Here is a 13,726-nt window from a genome sequence, read left to right as displayed (position 1 = left end):
AATTCACCAACAACCAGAAGACTTCTAGACTCTTGAAGCTGCACACTTCCTTCAAGACACAAGTCTCCTATAGATACAAAAAGACTTTGTTCTTTGCTTCTTCAAGTTAAGCCACACATTCAACAGAGAGAGAATAAGAGGATCAAGTGTTAGAGATTGAACCACAATACATCAAATCAAAATCTACACCAACACATACTCAAGTTCAATTTCATGAAAGAAGTTTCTCCATAAACCTCGTGCAAACAGAGACATACATTTTTGGAAGGCACGTATAAAAGCTGCAGAAGGCATGAAGATCTCAAGCTTACACTTTTTCTTCTTTTCCTCATCGATGATTGAGTATTCTACTTTGATATTTTGCTACTCAATTATATCAACTATTTGTATGTATCCACAGGCTTTTCAATTATTACAACTTCAAGATGATATTTTCCTATAGTTTAAATGGATGGCAGTGGCCCTGGAAATGATATTGAATCACAACAATGGACATTTTTGGTGAGCTCTCTTTTTCTCTCTTTTTTGGGGAACTTATCAAAATATCCAGGTAAATTAGTTGCAATTTATATCTTCCTCTACACTACAAGAAAAATCACCTTTCTTGACGTTTGCAATTTTAAATACTTGATATTTTTATGAAGAAAAATGTCAAGAAATAGATGATTTTAAAGAAAAAAAGGTCAAGAATTGTTTTAAAAAAGTGGAGGTTTCCGAAAAATATTGTACTTTACGTTTTAAAAATGTCAAGTTCAATTAATGGTTTCTTGACGTTTTTAAAACGTCAAGAATATTATAATATATACGACAGTGTTGCAACGCTGAAAGTAGTATTGCAACGCTAAAAAGTTGCGTTGCAACACTAGGATTTTAACAAAAAAAATGAAAAACATGCGTGCCTCACGCAAACAGCGTTGCAACGCTCTCAATAACGTTGCGACGCTATGGGTTTTGACAGGAAAATAGCACGCCTCACAAACAGCATTATAAGACAGATTTAAAAGAAATTTTTCAGCCGAACTGCTCATTTTTCTTTCTTCTCCTTGCAAAATTTCTGCAATTTTTCTTTGTTTTTCACTTCCCTTTAATGCATGTTTGTTATTCCATCAATCTTGAAGAGATTCTTCATTGAGGTAAATAGATTTAGTTTAGATTAGGTTTAGTTCTTGATTTTCTTGGTTTAAGGCATGAAACTTCAAAGTCAGGGCTTGATTTTTTTTTTTTTTTTTTTTAGGCTTGAACTTTCAAAGTCAGTGCTTAATCTCTCATGCATATTTTTGAATGACATAATAAATTCTTCTTTCATATTGTTCTTGATTTGAGGCATGAACTTTCAACGTCAGGGCTTTATTTATTCTATCAATCTTGAGGAGATTCTTCATTGAGGTAAGTAGATTTAGTTTAGATTAGGTTTAATTCTTGATTTTCTTAGTTCGAGGCATGAACTTTCAAAGTTAAAGTTGGATTTTCTTGGTTTGAGGCTTTAACTTCCAAAGTTAGGGCTTAATCTATCATGTATATTCTTGAATGTACATGTGATATTATAACTTCCAAAGTTATTAGCATTGTATTATGGTGCATGTGGCAGAACATCTTAATTTAGCTGAGAAATTTGGTTTGAAGATACTATGTGCTATTGGTATGTTGCATTTCTTCCATTTTTCATTACCTCTAGTTATACATTTTGTCTAGAAAGTCACACATTTAAATATGGTTTGATTACCATTTCAAGAGTTGATTACTTCCTTGGTTTAAATGCAAATTTGGCTGGGAACCTCTATAAAATTAGAGGGAGCAAGGGAAAAAGGAATAAAAAAGAAGATAAAATGGAGACTTTTGCTTGCATATTTTTAAATTATTATTTTGATCTTTCTTGCTTTATTTGAAGTCATTTGCATTTTCACTTTTGTATTGTAGTTGAGTAGCAGCGACTTGCAAGTGTAGTTCCTTTTTTTTTTTTTTTTTTTATAGAAATAAACTCCTTCTTCATTCTTTTTGTGGTAACTTATTACATAGTTATATTTATGGTGGATATATTTGTTTGAAGCTCTATGTCTACAAGATTTGTAGGATATTTTACATTGATCTTGATGTGTTGACCAAAGTTGGGGATATTTGTTTAAAATTTTGTGTTTGTATCATTTGTAGGATATTTGATACGAAGTGGTTCTTTATCGATAAGGTGCTGCTATGAGAAAGTTATAGCTCCGTAAAAAGTAATTTGTGGATGTTTGAGTTGTTGGGCTTTATTTTATTATGTCTAGTTGCTTTTCCGTCAAGATGTATGGTCTAAAATTATTATACAGCTTTCTTGTCCTGAGTTATATACATTCGACAAGTTTCATAGTTAGATACCATAATACAATGTCAAAGATAGTTTTGAATTGGTACATGTGCTAGTTGTTATGTGGGTAGATGGATAGTTTTGATAGAAGTTTTGGAAATGTATTATTTAAAACTATTCATATTTGGTTGACTGTAAGGATTACGTTCCTTATATTTTTTTTGGAAGTGCCCATATGGATCTGTCAATATTCTTCTAATTAATATAAAAAATCCTTCATGGAGTTGTAAAGTTTTATAGAACTTTGTAGGTTGTAGTGCTTAAGTTTAGTAATTTTAAGTTGTTTCAATCTATATGTTATAGTTTTGGTATATTATTTCATTGATGTAGGTGCTCAAAGCGACGAGTTCAAGGTAGGCTATGTTATTCTTGTGGAGGCAGGAGCATAGTGAGCGAGATTTGGCTAGGATTATTTCATACGGGATTGATAGGTGTAATTTTTTTTTATTGTTCTTAGATGGATGGGGTTGTTGATTGTACAATAGGAAATGTGTTCATACGGGGTTGATAGTTGTTATATTTTTGAAATTATTCATATGGGGTTGACTATAATGTTGGAATTGTTCATATGAGATTTTCCATATTCTTTTAACTTAGAAATACTTTATGAAGTTGTAATATTGACAATGTTAAAAAGAAGTGAAGTTTTTATAAAGAGATATTGGTGGAAATTTGGTCGATAGATAACATTGAAATACGTGTATTATTTATTTGATTGGTGAATGTATGCCTTATATATACCAAATGTGGTTGTTGGTCAAAATACAGGAGTAATTATAGGGAAAAATGTCAACATGACAAATTTTTCTAAAAAAATCACAAGCAAATTTCTTAACGTTTTTTCCTCGTCAAGATTATAGATATTCTTAACATATTTAACAGGTCAAGAACTCCCATACTCTTGACATTTCTAACATGTCAAGTAGGATATAATTTGACGTTTTTTCATTGTCAAGTTAACAAATTTCTTGACTTTTTTTTCCTTGTCAAGGACGCCCATATTCTTGACATTTCAAACATGTCAATTTTTAGTGTTTCTTGACATTTTAGAAATATCAAGTTTCGCTTTTCTTGACATTTTTAAAACGTCAAGAAAATCGACATTCTTGACACTGGCTTGTATTTTATTTTTCATTTGAACTCTTTTGTACGCGTTGTGATTATTTTTGAATTTCCATGTATTCTTCTTTAAGTAATGCATGAAATTTATCAATTTTGATCTTTGTGTTTCTGTTTAAGAATTCCTTTCATGATTTCTTATCTTATTTCCTTCTTATCTTGCATCCGACTTTGATATCTCAATCATAATACTTATGTTAACAACCTATAAGTCTAAGTTAGGCGTTAGAAACCTCAAGTTTATAACTTTTAAAATAAAACATATATTTCATTTCCAACGCAGTTTTACAGTTCTCATTTTTATGCAAGTCTGAACTCAAACCTCTTTTTGAAAAATTCTAAGGCATTTTTATAGTTCTCTTTCAGGAATGAGAACCTTGTTGATCTCCAAAATTTTGGGGTGGAAGAGGTCCGAGTTGATGCGTCTTCTTGTTTATGAAAACCGGCTTTGACCTAATCACTTAAAAAAGAAAAAAAAAATTGAAAAAACTAATAGTTTTGGATGTAATAAACAAAACTCCATTATCAACACAAAGGGGAGAACTCTAGTTCATAAGAATTAAGATTGGGAATGGCACTTAGCCGTAGTTGGATGCTCGCATGACACCCGTGGAGCATGCCAAAACAAAGTCTAGTAACCAAGACCAATGCATCCCAACTCCACTATCTAAGCCCAAGAAAAGTTTCTTTTTAAGTGCATAGATGCTTAGATATGAATTTAGTCGTAAAGGATACTTGTTCGTAGTTGGATGCTCATATGACACCCGTGGGGACAAGCCAAAACAAAGGAAGGTCACCTGAATCGATGCATGGTAGTCCTAAAGAAATAACAACTTGTATTTGAATAAGTTTTAAAAAAGAAAAAACCTTCTAATGCATTACTAGTTTAGAAAGATTAAAATATTTTAGCAAATAAAAAGAGTTTTTGACAAAAGTGCTTGCCCCATAAGAGATCAAGTAGATATTTCTTTAGGTAAGGGTCAAACCTGTATTTTTCAAATGCCAACCTTAAACATTTATAAGTTAGACATTGAGAGGTAGAGCCAATGTGTTAAGATGATGAAAGTATGATAAGCAATTATTTTTGGAATGCTCGAGGACGAGAATTGTTCAAAATTTGGGGGTGTGATAACTTGTAGAAATATAATTTATTGTCGCTTAAAAGTGTTGGTTTTATGTCCTAAAACTCGTGGATCGTAAACAATAAACTTATTCTGGAATTCAATAAAGTTGTTATTGAATATATGAATTGCTTCTTTCGTTTTAAGAAATAAATCTAATAAATTAAAAGATCCATGACTATTATATGAGAACTTAAACTTTATATGGAGACATAAAAGTTGACCAGGTTTGAGTAAATAGTATATGAATAAGGTTGGGTGCCTTATTCTAGTAACACTATTGGATGTTGCCCACTCTGTAGTTGTTACAAAGAGTTGTAAAGCCCTACAAACGAAGTGATCCTAATTCGTACATGAAGTGACATGAGAAGTAGGGCATCTTGTGTAATGAGTTTGTGTAAGATCGGACCAGAAATAAGTCACTCTGACATTATAAAGTTGTTTACTGTTTAAGACTGAGTATTTCAAAATAATGACCTAGGTAACTTGACCTTAATCCTGAGCTAACTACGAACTTCTGTTTATTCGGGATTATCCTTAGATTTGCATAGGTGAGGGTTGGCTCAACAACGTCAACTTAATAAGCCTCTCATTTCAGGGGTAAGACCGATATATAGCTGGGGACATAGGGTGGAAGAAGGAATTCACTCTTACTCATTTTTAGGAATAGTAGAGAGGTTGTTTCCTAAAGTGCTGACTCTGGGTCTTGAACAAGGGGCCGCACACTCTACTTGGCCTGATAGAGACTTGGTTTGATGATCGGATTACAAACCAATTATTCATTAGATGATCAGCGGGATTTAACGAACAAAAGGTAATCTCGACGGTAAAATAGTCTTTTGACCCAGCCGTTATTACGAACAACCTATGAAGGGTTAACTTACTAATCATCGTTTTATCGAGTGGACACAATATATCTATAGTGAGGGGAGTGCAATTCTGGGTTGTAGTGGAGTGGTCCAATAGTTAACCAATGGGGGTTAATTTGGTGTAAAAAGTTTAAACAATTAATCTCGGATTGTTGGAGCCTATGATTTTTAGGTCCACCAGGACCTCCTATTAGCTCACAAACGGATTAGCCTTAGGGTAGCGTGATAAGTTGATTTGAAATGTTCAAATTATAATTAAGGGAATTAGTAATTATATGTGATATAATTACACGATTAATTTTGGAATTAAATGGAATTGGAGAATCAATTAATACTTAAATATGATTTAAATATTAAATTCATGAATAAGGACTCATGCTGGTGGAATTGGTCTTAAATTAATTTAATATTTGATATTAAATTAATTAAAATTAATTAAATTATTTAATTAATTATAATTTTTATTTTTATTTGAAAAATTAACATTGAATTAATTTTTGTAAAATTAATAAAATTTCAGTTTTTTTTTTATTAAAAACTTAAATTAAGTTTTTTTCAAATTAAAAAGAAAAAGAAGAAATTTGGAAATATAAAAAGTGTGGTTTTCCCACTTTAGGTGCTAGCACCTTAATCACTAAACCATCAAGCTTTTTAGCTCAAATTCACAAGCATGAGTTGTGATTCATATAAGGTTGTTGGTTGCATGAAAGTCATTGAATATAAGCTAGAATTTTGAGTGGAATGGGCATGCATCAGAGGTGTTTCAACTGAAAGTTTCAAGAGTTAAAAACTGGGTTTTGAGCTGAAAAACCAGAACCTCCTCTCATTTGTTCCCTAATTCAAGCTTATTTTGAGCCCCACAATTCATTCTAAGGCACCAAGAGGATAGTAGGGAAGAGCTTGTAGTGGTTCACATCCAAAGGAAGGGAGGATTGTAGCTGAAGTTTGTGATTCAAGCGTAACTTCAAAGGATAGTATTGAAACCCTCTTTTTAGTTTATGTGCATGCTATTTATGGAACCAAAATTAATGAATTAGAATGCTTATATGTCAACGTGTCCTGCGGTCTCCTCCGTTTGTTTCAACCGTGAGATTCCTATGTTGCATCTGCTTGTCGTCTTTAAGTCAGCTTTGCTAGTCGCTTAACAATGGCTATCCCTTTGGAGAGTTGTAACATAGGATTCAAAACAACTCAAACTCCAGAGTGGATAGGATTTCTTAGGTTGGTTTCCAAATTTGGCTTTCCAATTCGGTAGCATCGTTGGGGCCAACCTCTGAGGTCTGAAAATGAAGGGTTACACTTACCGAGTTACTAAAGTGTTAGTAAGTTCTAACAAAAAATGATAGCTAAATGACTATCGAAATATGAGTTATTTTGAGAGATAGTATTTAGTCAAGAATGCCTTGCTTTAATGAAGGAGTATTTGCCTGCCCCACGGTAGAATTTATTCTGATGCACTAGTATGGTTGCAAAAATAATGAATCATTGGATACATAATTACTTTGCTAAAACATGATTGAGTTTAAAAGTAGTTCACTGATAAAAATTTGTTTATATTTTTAGAATGACAAGTTATTTAGTACAACTATTGGCTTCTAACGAACTTACTGAGGATATGGAAATCAAATTTAAATACAATACTGGTGATAGATGACTTGAGGTTCGTTTTAACAGAGGAGCGTCCTCCCGTTCCTGGCTCAAATGTAAACCGGAATGTTCAAGATGCATATGACAGATGGATCCGAGCTAACGAGAAAGCCCGTGCATATATTCTTGCCAGCATATCTGATGTATTGACTAAGAAACATGAGAGCATGAGTACTGCCAGGAAGATTATGGAATCTTTGCATGGGATATTTGGACAACTGCCCTTCTCCCTGAGGCATGATGCTATCAAATACGTTTACAACTACCGTATGAAAGAAGGGACCTCTATTAGAGAACAAGTCCAAGAAATTATGGTCCATTTCAATGTAGCAGAAGGAAATTGTGATGTCGTTGATGAGAAGAATCAAGTTGGTTTTATTCTTGAATCTCTTCCGAAGAGTTTCTTGTATTTCTGTACGAACGAGTTGATGAATAAAATAGAGTATAACTTGACTATGCTTTTCAATGAGCTACATGCTTACTAGACCATGATGAGGGCTAAAGGACTGGAACAAGAAGTAAATATTACTAGTGCTACGAAAAGAGGATCGTTCTCTAAGAAGCTTGATATTGCTTCTTCTTCAAAGAATAAGAGTATTTCGGTAAAGAAGAATAAGGGAAAAGGGAAGACGAAACCTACTAGTAGAAAGGGCAAGGAAAATGCTACAGATAAAGGAAAATGTTTCCACTGCAGTAAAGAAAAGCACCGGAAGAGAAACTGCCCACAAGACCTTGTAGAGAAAAGAGCTGAGAAAGCAAGACAAGGAAACTAGTTCCTTGTAAACTCCAAGTTTTGAACAGGGGAGTATTTCTCAGAACAATAAGTGGGAGATGCAGTTGTTATTAGAAGATAAATTTGTTTACTTTTATTACTGTAATGAAAGTTCTTGAAACATATTGTGTATAAACCTTTGTTATAAATGAAATGATCATTAGCAAAAGTTATATTTGTTCTACTGTAAAGCAACTTCCGTTAGAACAAGCCAAGTTAAAAGCCATTTGCAAAAATTCTTATATTTAAATGGCTACAAATGAATAAAGGAAAGAGTTATTTAACCTGAGTAATAAGTTTAGAACACTTGAAGAGTTCAAAGTGTATAAAACTTGTTAGGTAAAATAAATCCAAAATATTTCGATTAGATCAAAGTAAAGAGTATGGACAGTTTGAGATTTTTAGGGCTAGTTTGATAGAATATGAAATTCAGTGAAAACGATCTACACCTCGTTGCCTTAATTGTTTTGAACATCCTTCCAATTTTAAGTTTTTTTTTTTTTTCCTGAAACTCCATATGAGATGTGGAGAGCTCATAAAAGCTATTGATGATATGTAAAAGATATTTATATAGCCCAAAAATCTGAAAGAGATCGACACATATGTTGTGTCGAAACCTTAAGTATTAAAATACCATTCAAATAGCATGCCTATCTGTAGGCAATCCAAAAGTAGTATACTTTTTATGTAAAAGAAAATCAAGTGATTTTGTTGACAAATACTAAATTTTTTCCTAGAAAAGTACACGAGATCACCATGTATTATTTAGTTTTCATAAAAACAAGTGTATATCAATAAGAGTTATTGATTAAAGTTCATACTATAACAAAAGTTGTTTAGACAGATCAGATGCGTCTTACTCAAAGAGTTGAGAGTACCTTGATGTAGTAGGAAGGATGTATGACAACCTAGCCACATTTTTTAGTTTAATATTTACTCAAGTCATCAAATCTCGGTGACAACAGCGAGAAACAAAGAGTTGTGAAAATAATATGCATTCCCTATATAGTTTAATAAGAAGTCCATTGTATACTAACGTGTTTACAGCGATTCACTCGACTAAAGTGTTTGAGAATCTCCTAGTAAGATTAGGACTATGAGGTATATAACCTAGGGCAAGTGGGAGAAAAACCCATGGGTATGTGATACCTAAAGGTAAATAATGGGTATGTATTGCCCTAGTTTATTGTATTTCTCTGTAAAACTCAAAAACTCAGTATTATATATTCATATGTATGTTACTACTTGAGTTTTAGTACAAGTGGGAGTTTGTTGGTTTTATGTCCTAAAACTAATGGATTGTAAACAATAAACATAATCTGAAATTCAGTAAAGTTGTTATTGAATATATGAATTGCTTATGTCGTTTTCAGAAATAAATCCAATAAACTAAAAGATCCATGACTATTATATGAGTACTTGAACTTTACGTGGAGACATAAAAGCGGATCAAGTTCACATAAATAGTCAAAATGGTTTATATTATATAAATAAGGATGGGTGCTTTATTCTGGTAACACTATTGGATGCAGCCCACTTTGTAGTTGTTACAAGGGGTTGTAAAGTGCTACAAACAAAGTGATCCTAATTCATACATTTAGTGACATGAGGAGTAGGGGCGTCCCATGCAATGAGTTTGTGCAAGATCAGACCAAGAAATAAGTCACTCTTACTTTATAACGTTGTTTATTGTTTAAGACTGACTATTTCAAAACGAGGACCTAGGTAACTTGACCTTAATCCTGAGCTAACTAAGAACTCCTGTTTATTCCGGATTATCCTTAGATTTGCATAGGTAATGGTTGGATCAATTGTGCCGGCTCAATAAGCCTCACATTTTAGGGATAAGATCGGATAGATAGCTAGGGATATAGGATGCAAGAAGGAATTCACTCCTACCCGTTTCTAGAGATAGCTAGGGACGTACAATGACAACTTTTAATCTATCTAATGAATTGAGTACATAATTATCGTACCGAGGATTTGCTTGTGAGTTTGTTAAATATTGTAAATAGCAATTGTTTGTCTTATATTGGGAACCTAAAAGATGTTCAATTTATCTTCAATAAACCTAAGATCTACGTCGGTGGAGACAATAATTGTAGGAGACAATTTAGATTTGACCGCAGGCATGTTGTAAGTGCAATGAAATTCAACCAATCTAATAACTCAATAAAAATTTTCGTGAATTTTGGACATTTAGACACCATAGGTAGCTTCTAAATGTTATTTTTTCTTATTCTAAACGCCTTCAACAACACTTCAAGCTCAAATTCATGTGTCATTGGCCCACTTAGATCATTTTAAAAATTCATTAATATGAGCATTGAACAAGTGATTAACATATTTGACTGATTTTAATAAACAAAAGCAAAAAGCAGAAAAAGAAAATAAAGCCAACAAATTGTTTTTGGAAGCTTTGAAAATATCTGTAGAAACTTTGAGAACAAAATGTCAATATTATTCGTTTTATTGTGAATTCTCCTTAAAAAAAAAAAAAAATTTCTAACAAATTCGATGTTTTATTTGTTTCTCTAGAACCAAAATGTTATTTTTAGCTTCTATGTCAAAATTTTACTTAATTTTAATTGAGAAAAAAGTGTTATATAAAAAGAAAGCAATAGGAGAAGATGGGCAAACACACACCAAAAATGGTGTCAATTTCTTCTAATGTGTTTTTCCAGAGCTTGTCCTCAAATACTCCTTCATTTTCAAAGTAGCATTTATCGAGTGAATGCTAAAAATATTTTTGTCAATTGATGCAACCCTGTTGTAGAAACAAAATGAGTGACCAGAATATAAAGCATCCAATAAGTCACATCCATTTCTCATTAGGGATGTCTAAGAGAATACCTAACTTAGCTCTCATTTCAACCTGAGAATACTATTGAAAGAAGAATGTGTTCCTCTGTCTGGACCAAGTCAAAGAACATCAAACAATCCACCTCTCCCATCGCATGTCCCCTCCGTCGTTTTACACAAGGAATCTGGGATCAACATTAGAATATTACCAAAAGGCATGCATATTTCTCCATCTAGGAGGAGTAAATGATTTTCGGATTATCCACCTCCTCCACCACATGCCATTCCCATTGTCCTAAAGAAGGATTATAAGTTTCATTTTGTGATTTATCCAAGGATACACCGACTCCACCACCAGCTCCAAGCAGACGGGTACCATTATGAGTACATCGTCAGTTCAGATTTTCGTCGCAATCCCCTCCCATTAAGAAATCTTGTTGTTTCTCTTAATACAAGCGTCCTTACGATAATTTAAGTCACCATCCTTCAATTTAACATGTATGAAAAACGGGGGCATACAAGTTCGTGAACAAACAATATATTGTGAGAGGCAATTATACTAATTGTAGCTTTTATCTATTCTAATTGTGCCTTCATCTAATATTTTATAATCCGTAGGCTATGTCAAATAATCATTGTGTCTTCATCTGTTAATATTATGGAGATAAATGTAATAAATCACATAATGATTATGTTTTCTCGCCATTTTTCAATTATATTCCAATTGAATCTTTGGTTGGAGTGGATTTTGTTGCCCAAACTCGAACAAAATAATTTAACGGTATCCACTCAAAAGTAATGTACAGGTGGTAGCACGAGTCATACTCATGGATCCCTCGAGTTTCTCATTTAAACAGTTTGCAGTCTGAGGGTAATCAAAGGGGGGGTTTGAAATTGTTTGTTGCAAATGAAATTTAATTGCATAAAACAAAAGCAGAAAGTAAAGTGTTGATAGTCTATGTGAGAAAGCCTAGCTTGGGTTATGTAATGCCCCAGGCCCGAAATTTGGAATCTGGGCCCGAATACTAAAATTTGGGCATTACAAATGGTATCATAGTGAAACCTCTCCCAGAAAGATGTGGTTCGGGGACGAACCAAGCAGAAGCTGGTGGAAATGTAACGACGTGGGTTTAAGAGGGAGACATGAATGAATAGAGACCACATCCGAATGAGAGGGATCCTGAGGACATGAAAGTATAGTTAAGAAAGGCTGAAAAGAATCGAAAGGTACTACCTATACCAACAAGGTGCACCTTTCTCTTCAGTGGCTCAATCATAGGAACTCTAAAGTTAAGCGTGCTTAGCTTGGAGTAATCCTAGTTGGGTGACCTCTTAGGAATTTTGCAAGGATGCGTGTGAGTCAGAATAAAGCCTGTGGAAATGTCCTGTATTGGTTTATAAAGATAGTCTTCAGTCTTAGAAGCACAAGAGTATAACGTATCAGATGTAGGGGACGAATAAGAGAATAAAAAGAAAAGTGGAGAGAAATCATGTAGAAGTCGGCTGAAATCGGCAGAATTTCTAACCTAGGCAACAAAAATTGCTATTTATAAAATCATAATAGCACCTGGAACTACTAACAATGGCATTTTGGTCATTTTGGCTTTCTCTTTCTCGATTGATGCAATTAAACTCCATTCTGGCATGTTTTAGATCTATTTTGTCACTAATGCCCCATTCTATCTTTCAAGTGCTCGATACCTAAAATATAGCCAATTAACACGTCAAATCTAATAAGGAACCCAAATTAAGCGGAATCAAATAGCACATTTTTGGTGCTATCAAACACCCCTGATGTAGAGGAAAGTTGTCGAGGTTTTCTACAGATCAAATAGTATTTATTTTCACAATCTAGCACTTCAACTAACAAGTAGTCTTAGTGGAAAGATCAGGTCGAACCACATGGAGCCTAAGATGAAACTTCTTTGAGTTAAATAAATCTTTGGAAAGCAGTAAAAATCGGGGGGGGGGAGGTATAGAGGGTTTCAGATTGAGTTGAGAGGAAAACTAAATTGCATGAATTAAAAGTGCGAAAAATAAAATAGGTTGAGAGAGATACATGAGATTACCTTTGTCAATTTAGAGGTTGTTGAACTTTCTATGGATTAATTCATTGATTTATTATGCAAGGTTCATAAGTTATCTAATTATCAAGCCTAATTAAATGTCTAGAAAAGGCAAACAAACTTCCTAAGGAAAATCAACGCGGATGTCGATTCCTAAATTAACTAAGCATAGTCACGAAGCCTATTCACTTAGCTAATTACATTGAGCACTTTGATTGATTAGAACATTGGATTAAATTGACCAAATCTAATCTAGCACGTTTCTATTTGCTAGGTTATGTTATCTTTCGTTATTGAGTGATCCTAGAAAAGCTAGCCATCAAAACCATAATTATTTTCTACTAAAATTAAGCATATTATCGATAGAATTACGGATACCTACAACATGCATAGTGTGGGTGAACGAACAAAAAAGTATTTGTAATTTAGTTGTCAATTAAATCTACAAGCATGCTCGTCCTAGAAATTATATTAAGGAATAGAAAACAAGTATTCAAGCCTCGACAATTTTCTAGTATTCAACTTGCACTCAATAATGAAATCAATTCATAATAAATCAATAAAGCACAAACTAACACTAAATCTAGACTTATTCATGCAAGAATAAGTTTTAAAGCCCTTGTAATTATTGTAGGGAACTATACTCACTCTTTTCTCATGTGTGTCCTAAATAATCACAGCAATGTAGTTCTTTCTACCCCAGTCATGCATAACATTGGAAGTTAATTTTTTTCATTTTCAGCACAAATATATATCAGTTTTTTTTTAGAAAGTAAGCACATAAATCATTTTTCTTCCTCAGTATTACATTATAACCCTTCACGCAAGACAGTCTTTGATCAGTGGAGCCTATCACAATGACAACAAAACTACAAACTAAGCAATACAATTCTAAGCATGCAAGACCTAACGTAGGTAGACAAAGAACTTAAGCATGCATGAAAAGTAAAATTTCTTTTAAAAATGGCTTAAGTCATGATGACTCA

At 33.2% G+C, this 13,726-nt stretch overlaps 1 protein-coding gene across 1 annotated transcript; it reads left to right on the top strand.

Moving 5' to 3' along the window:
* The first annotated feature begins 447 nt into the window (after window positions 1-447).
* LOC150037394 (uncharacterized) lies at window positions 448-7,585 on the top strand. Its single transcript, XM_090311986.1, has 2 exons — window positions 448-550; window positions 7,128-7,585. The coding sequence occupies exons 1-2, from the start codon at window positions 448-450 to the stop codon at window positions 7,583-7,585; spliced, it is 561 nt and encodes a 186-aa protein (XP_090168112.1).
* The last annotated feature ends 6,141 nt before the right edge of the window (window positions 7,586-13,726 follow it).

The sequence above is a fragment of the Benincasa hispida genome, chromosome 3 (assembly GCF_027475165.1).
Source record: "Benincasa hispida cultivar pf3 chromosome 3, pf3_genome.v1.1, whole genome shotgun sequence".
Taxonomy (NCBI): Eukaryota; Viridiplantae; Streptophyta; class Magnoliopsida; order Cucurbitales; family Cucurbitaceae; genus Benincasa; species Benincasa hispida.
Note: the sequence above shows the minus strand (reverse complement) of the source record. Positions and strands in the feature narration are given on the sequence as shown.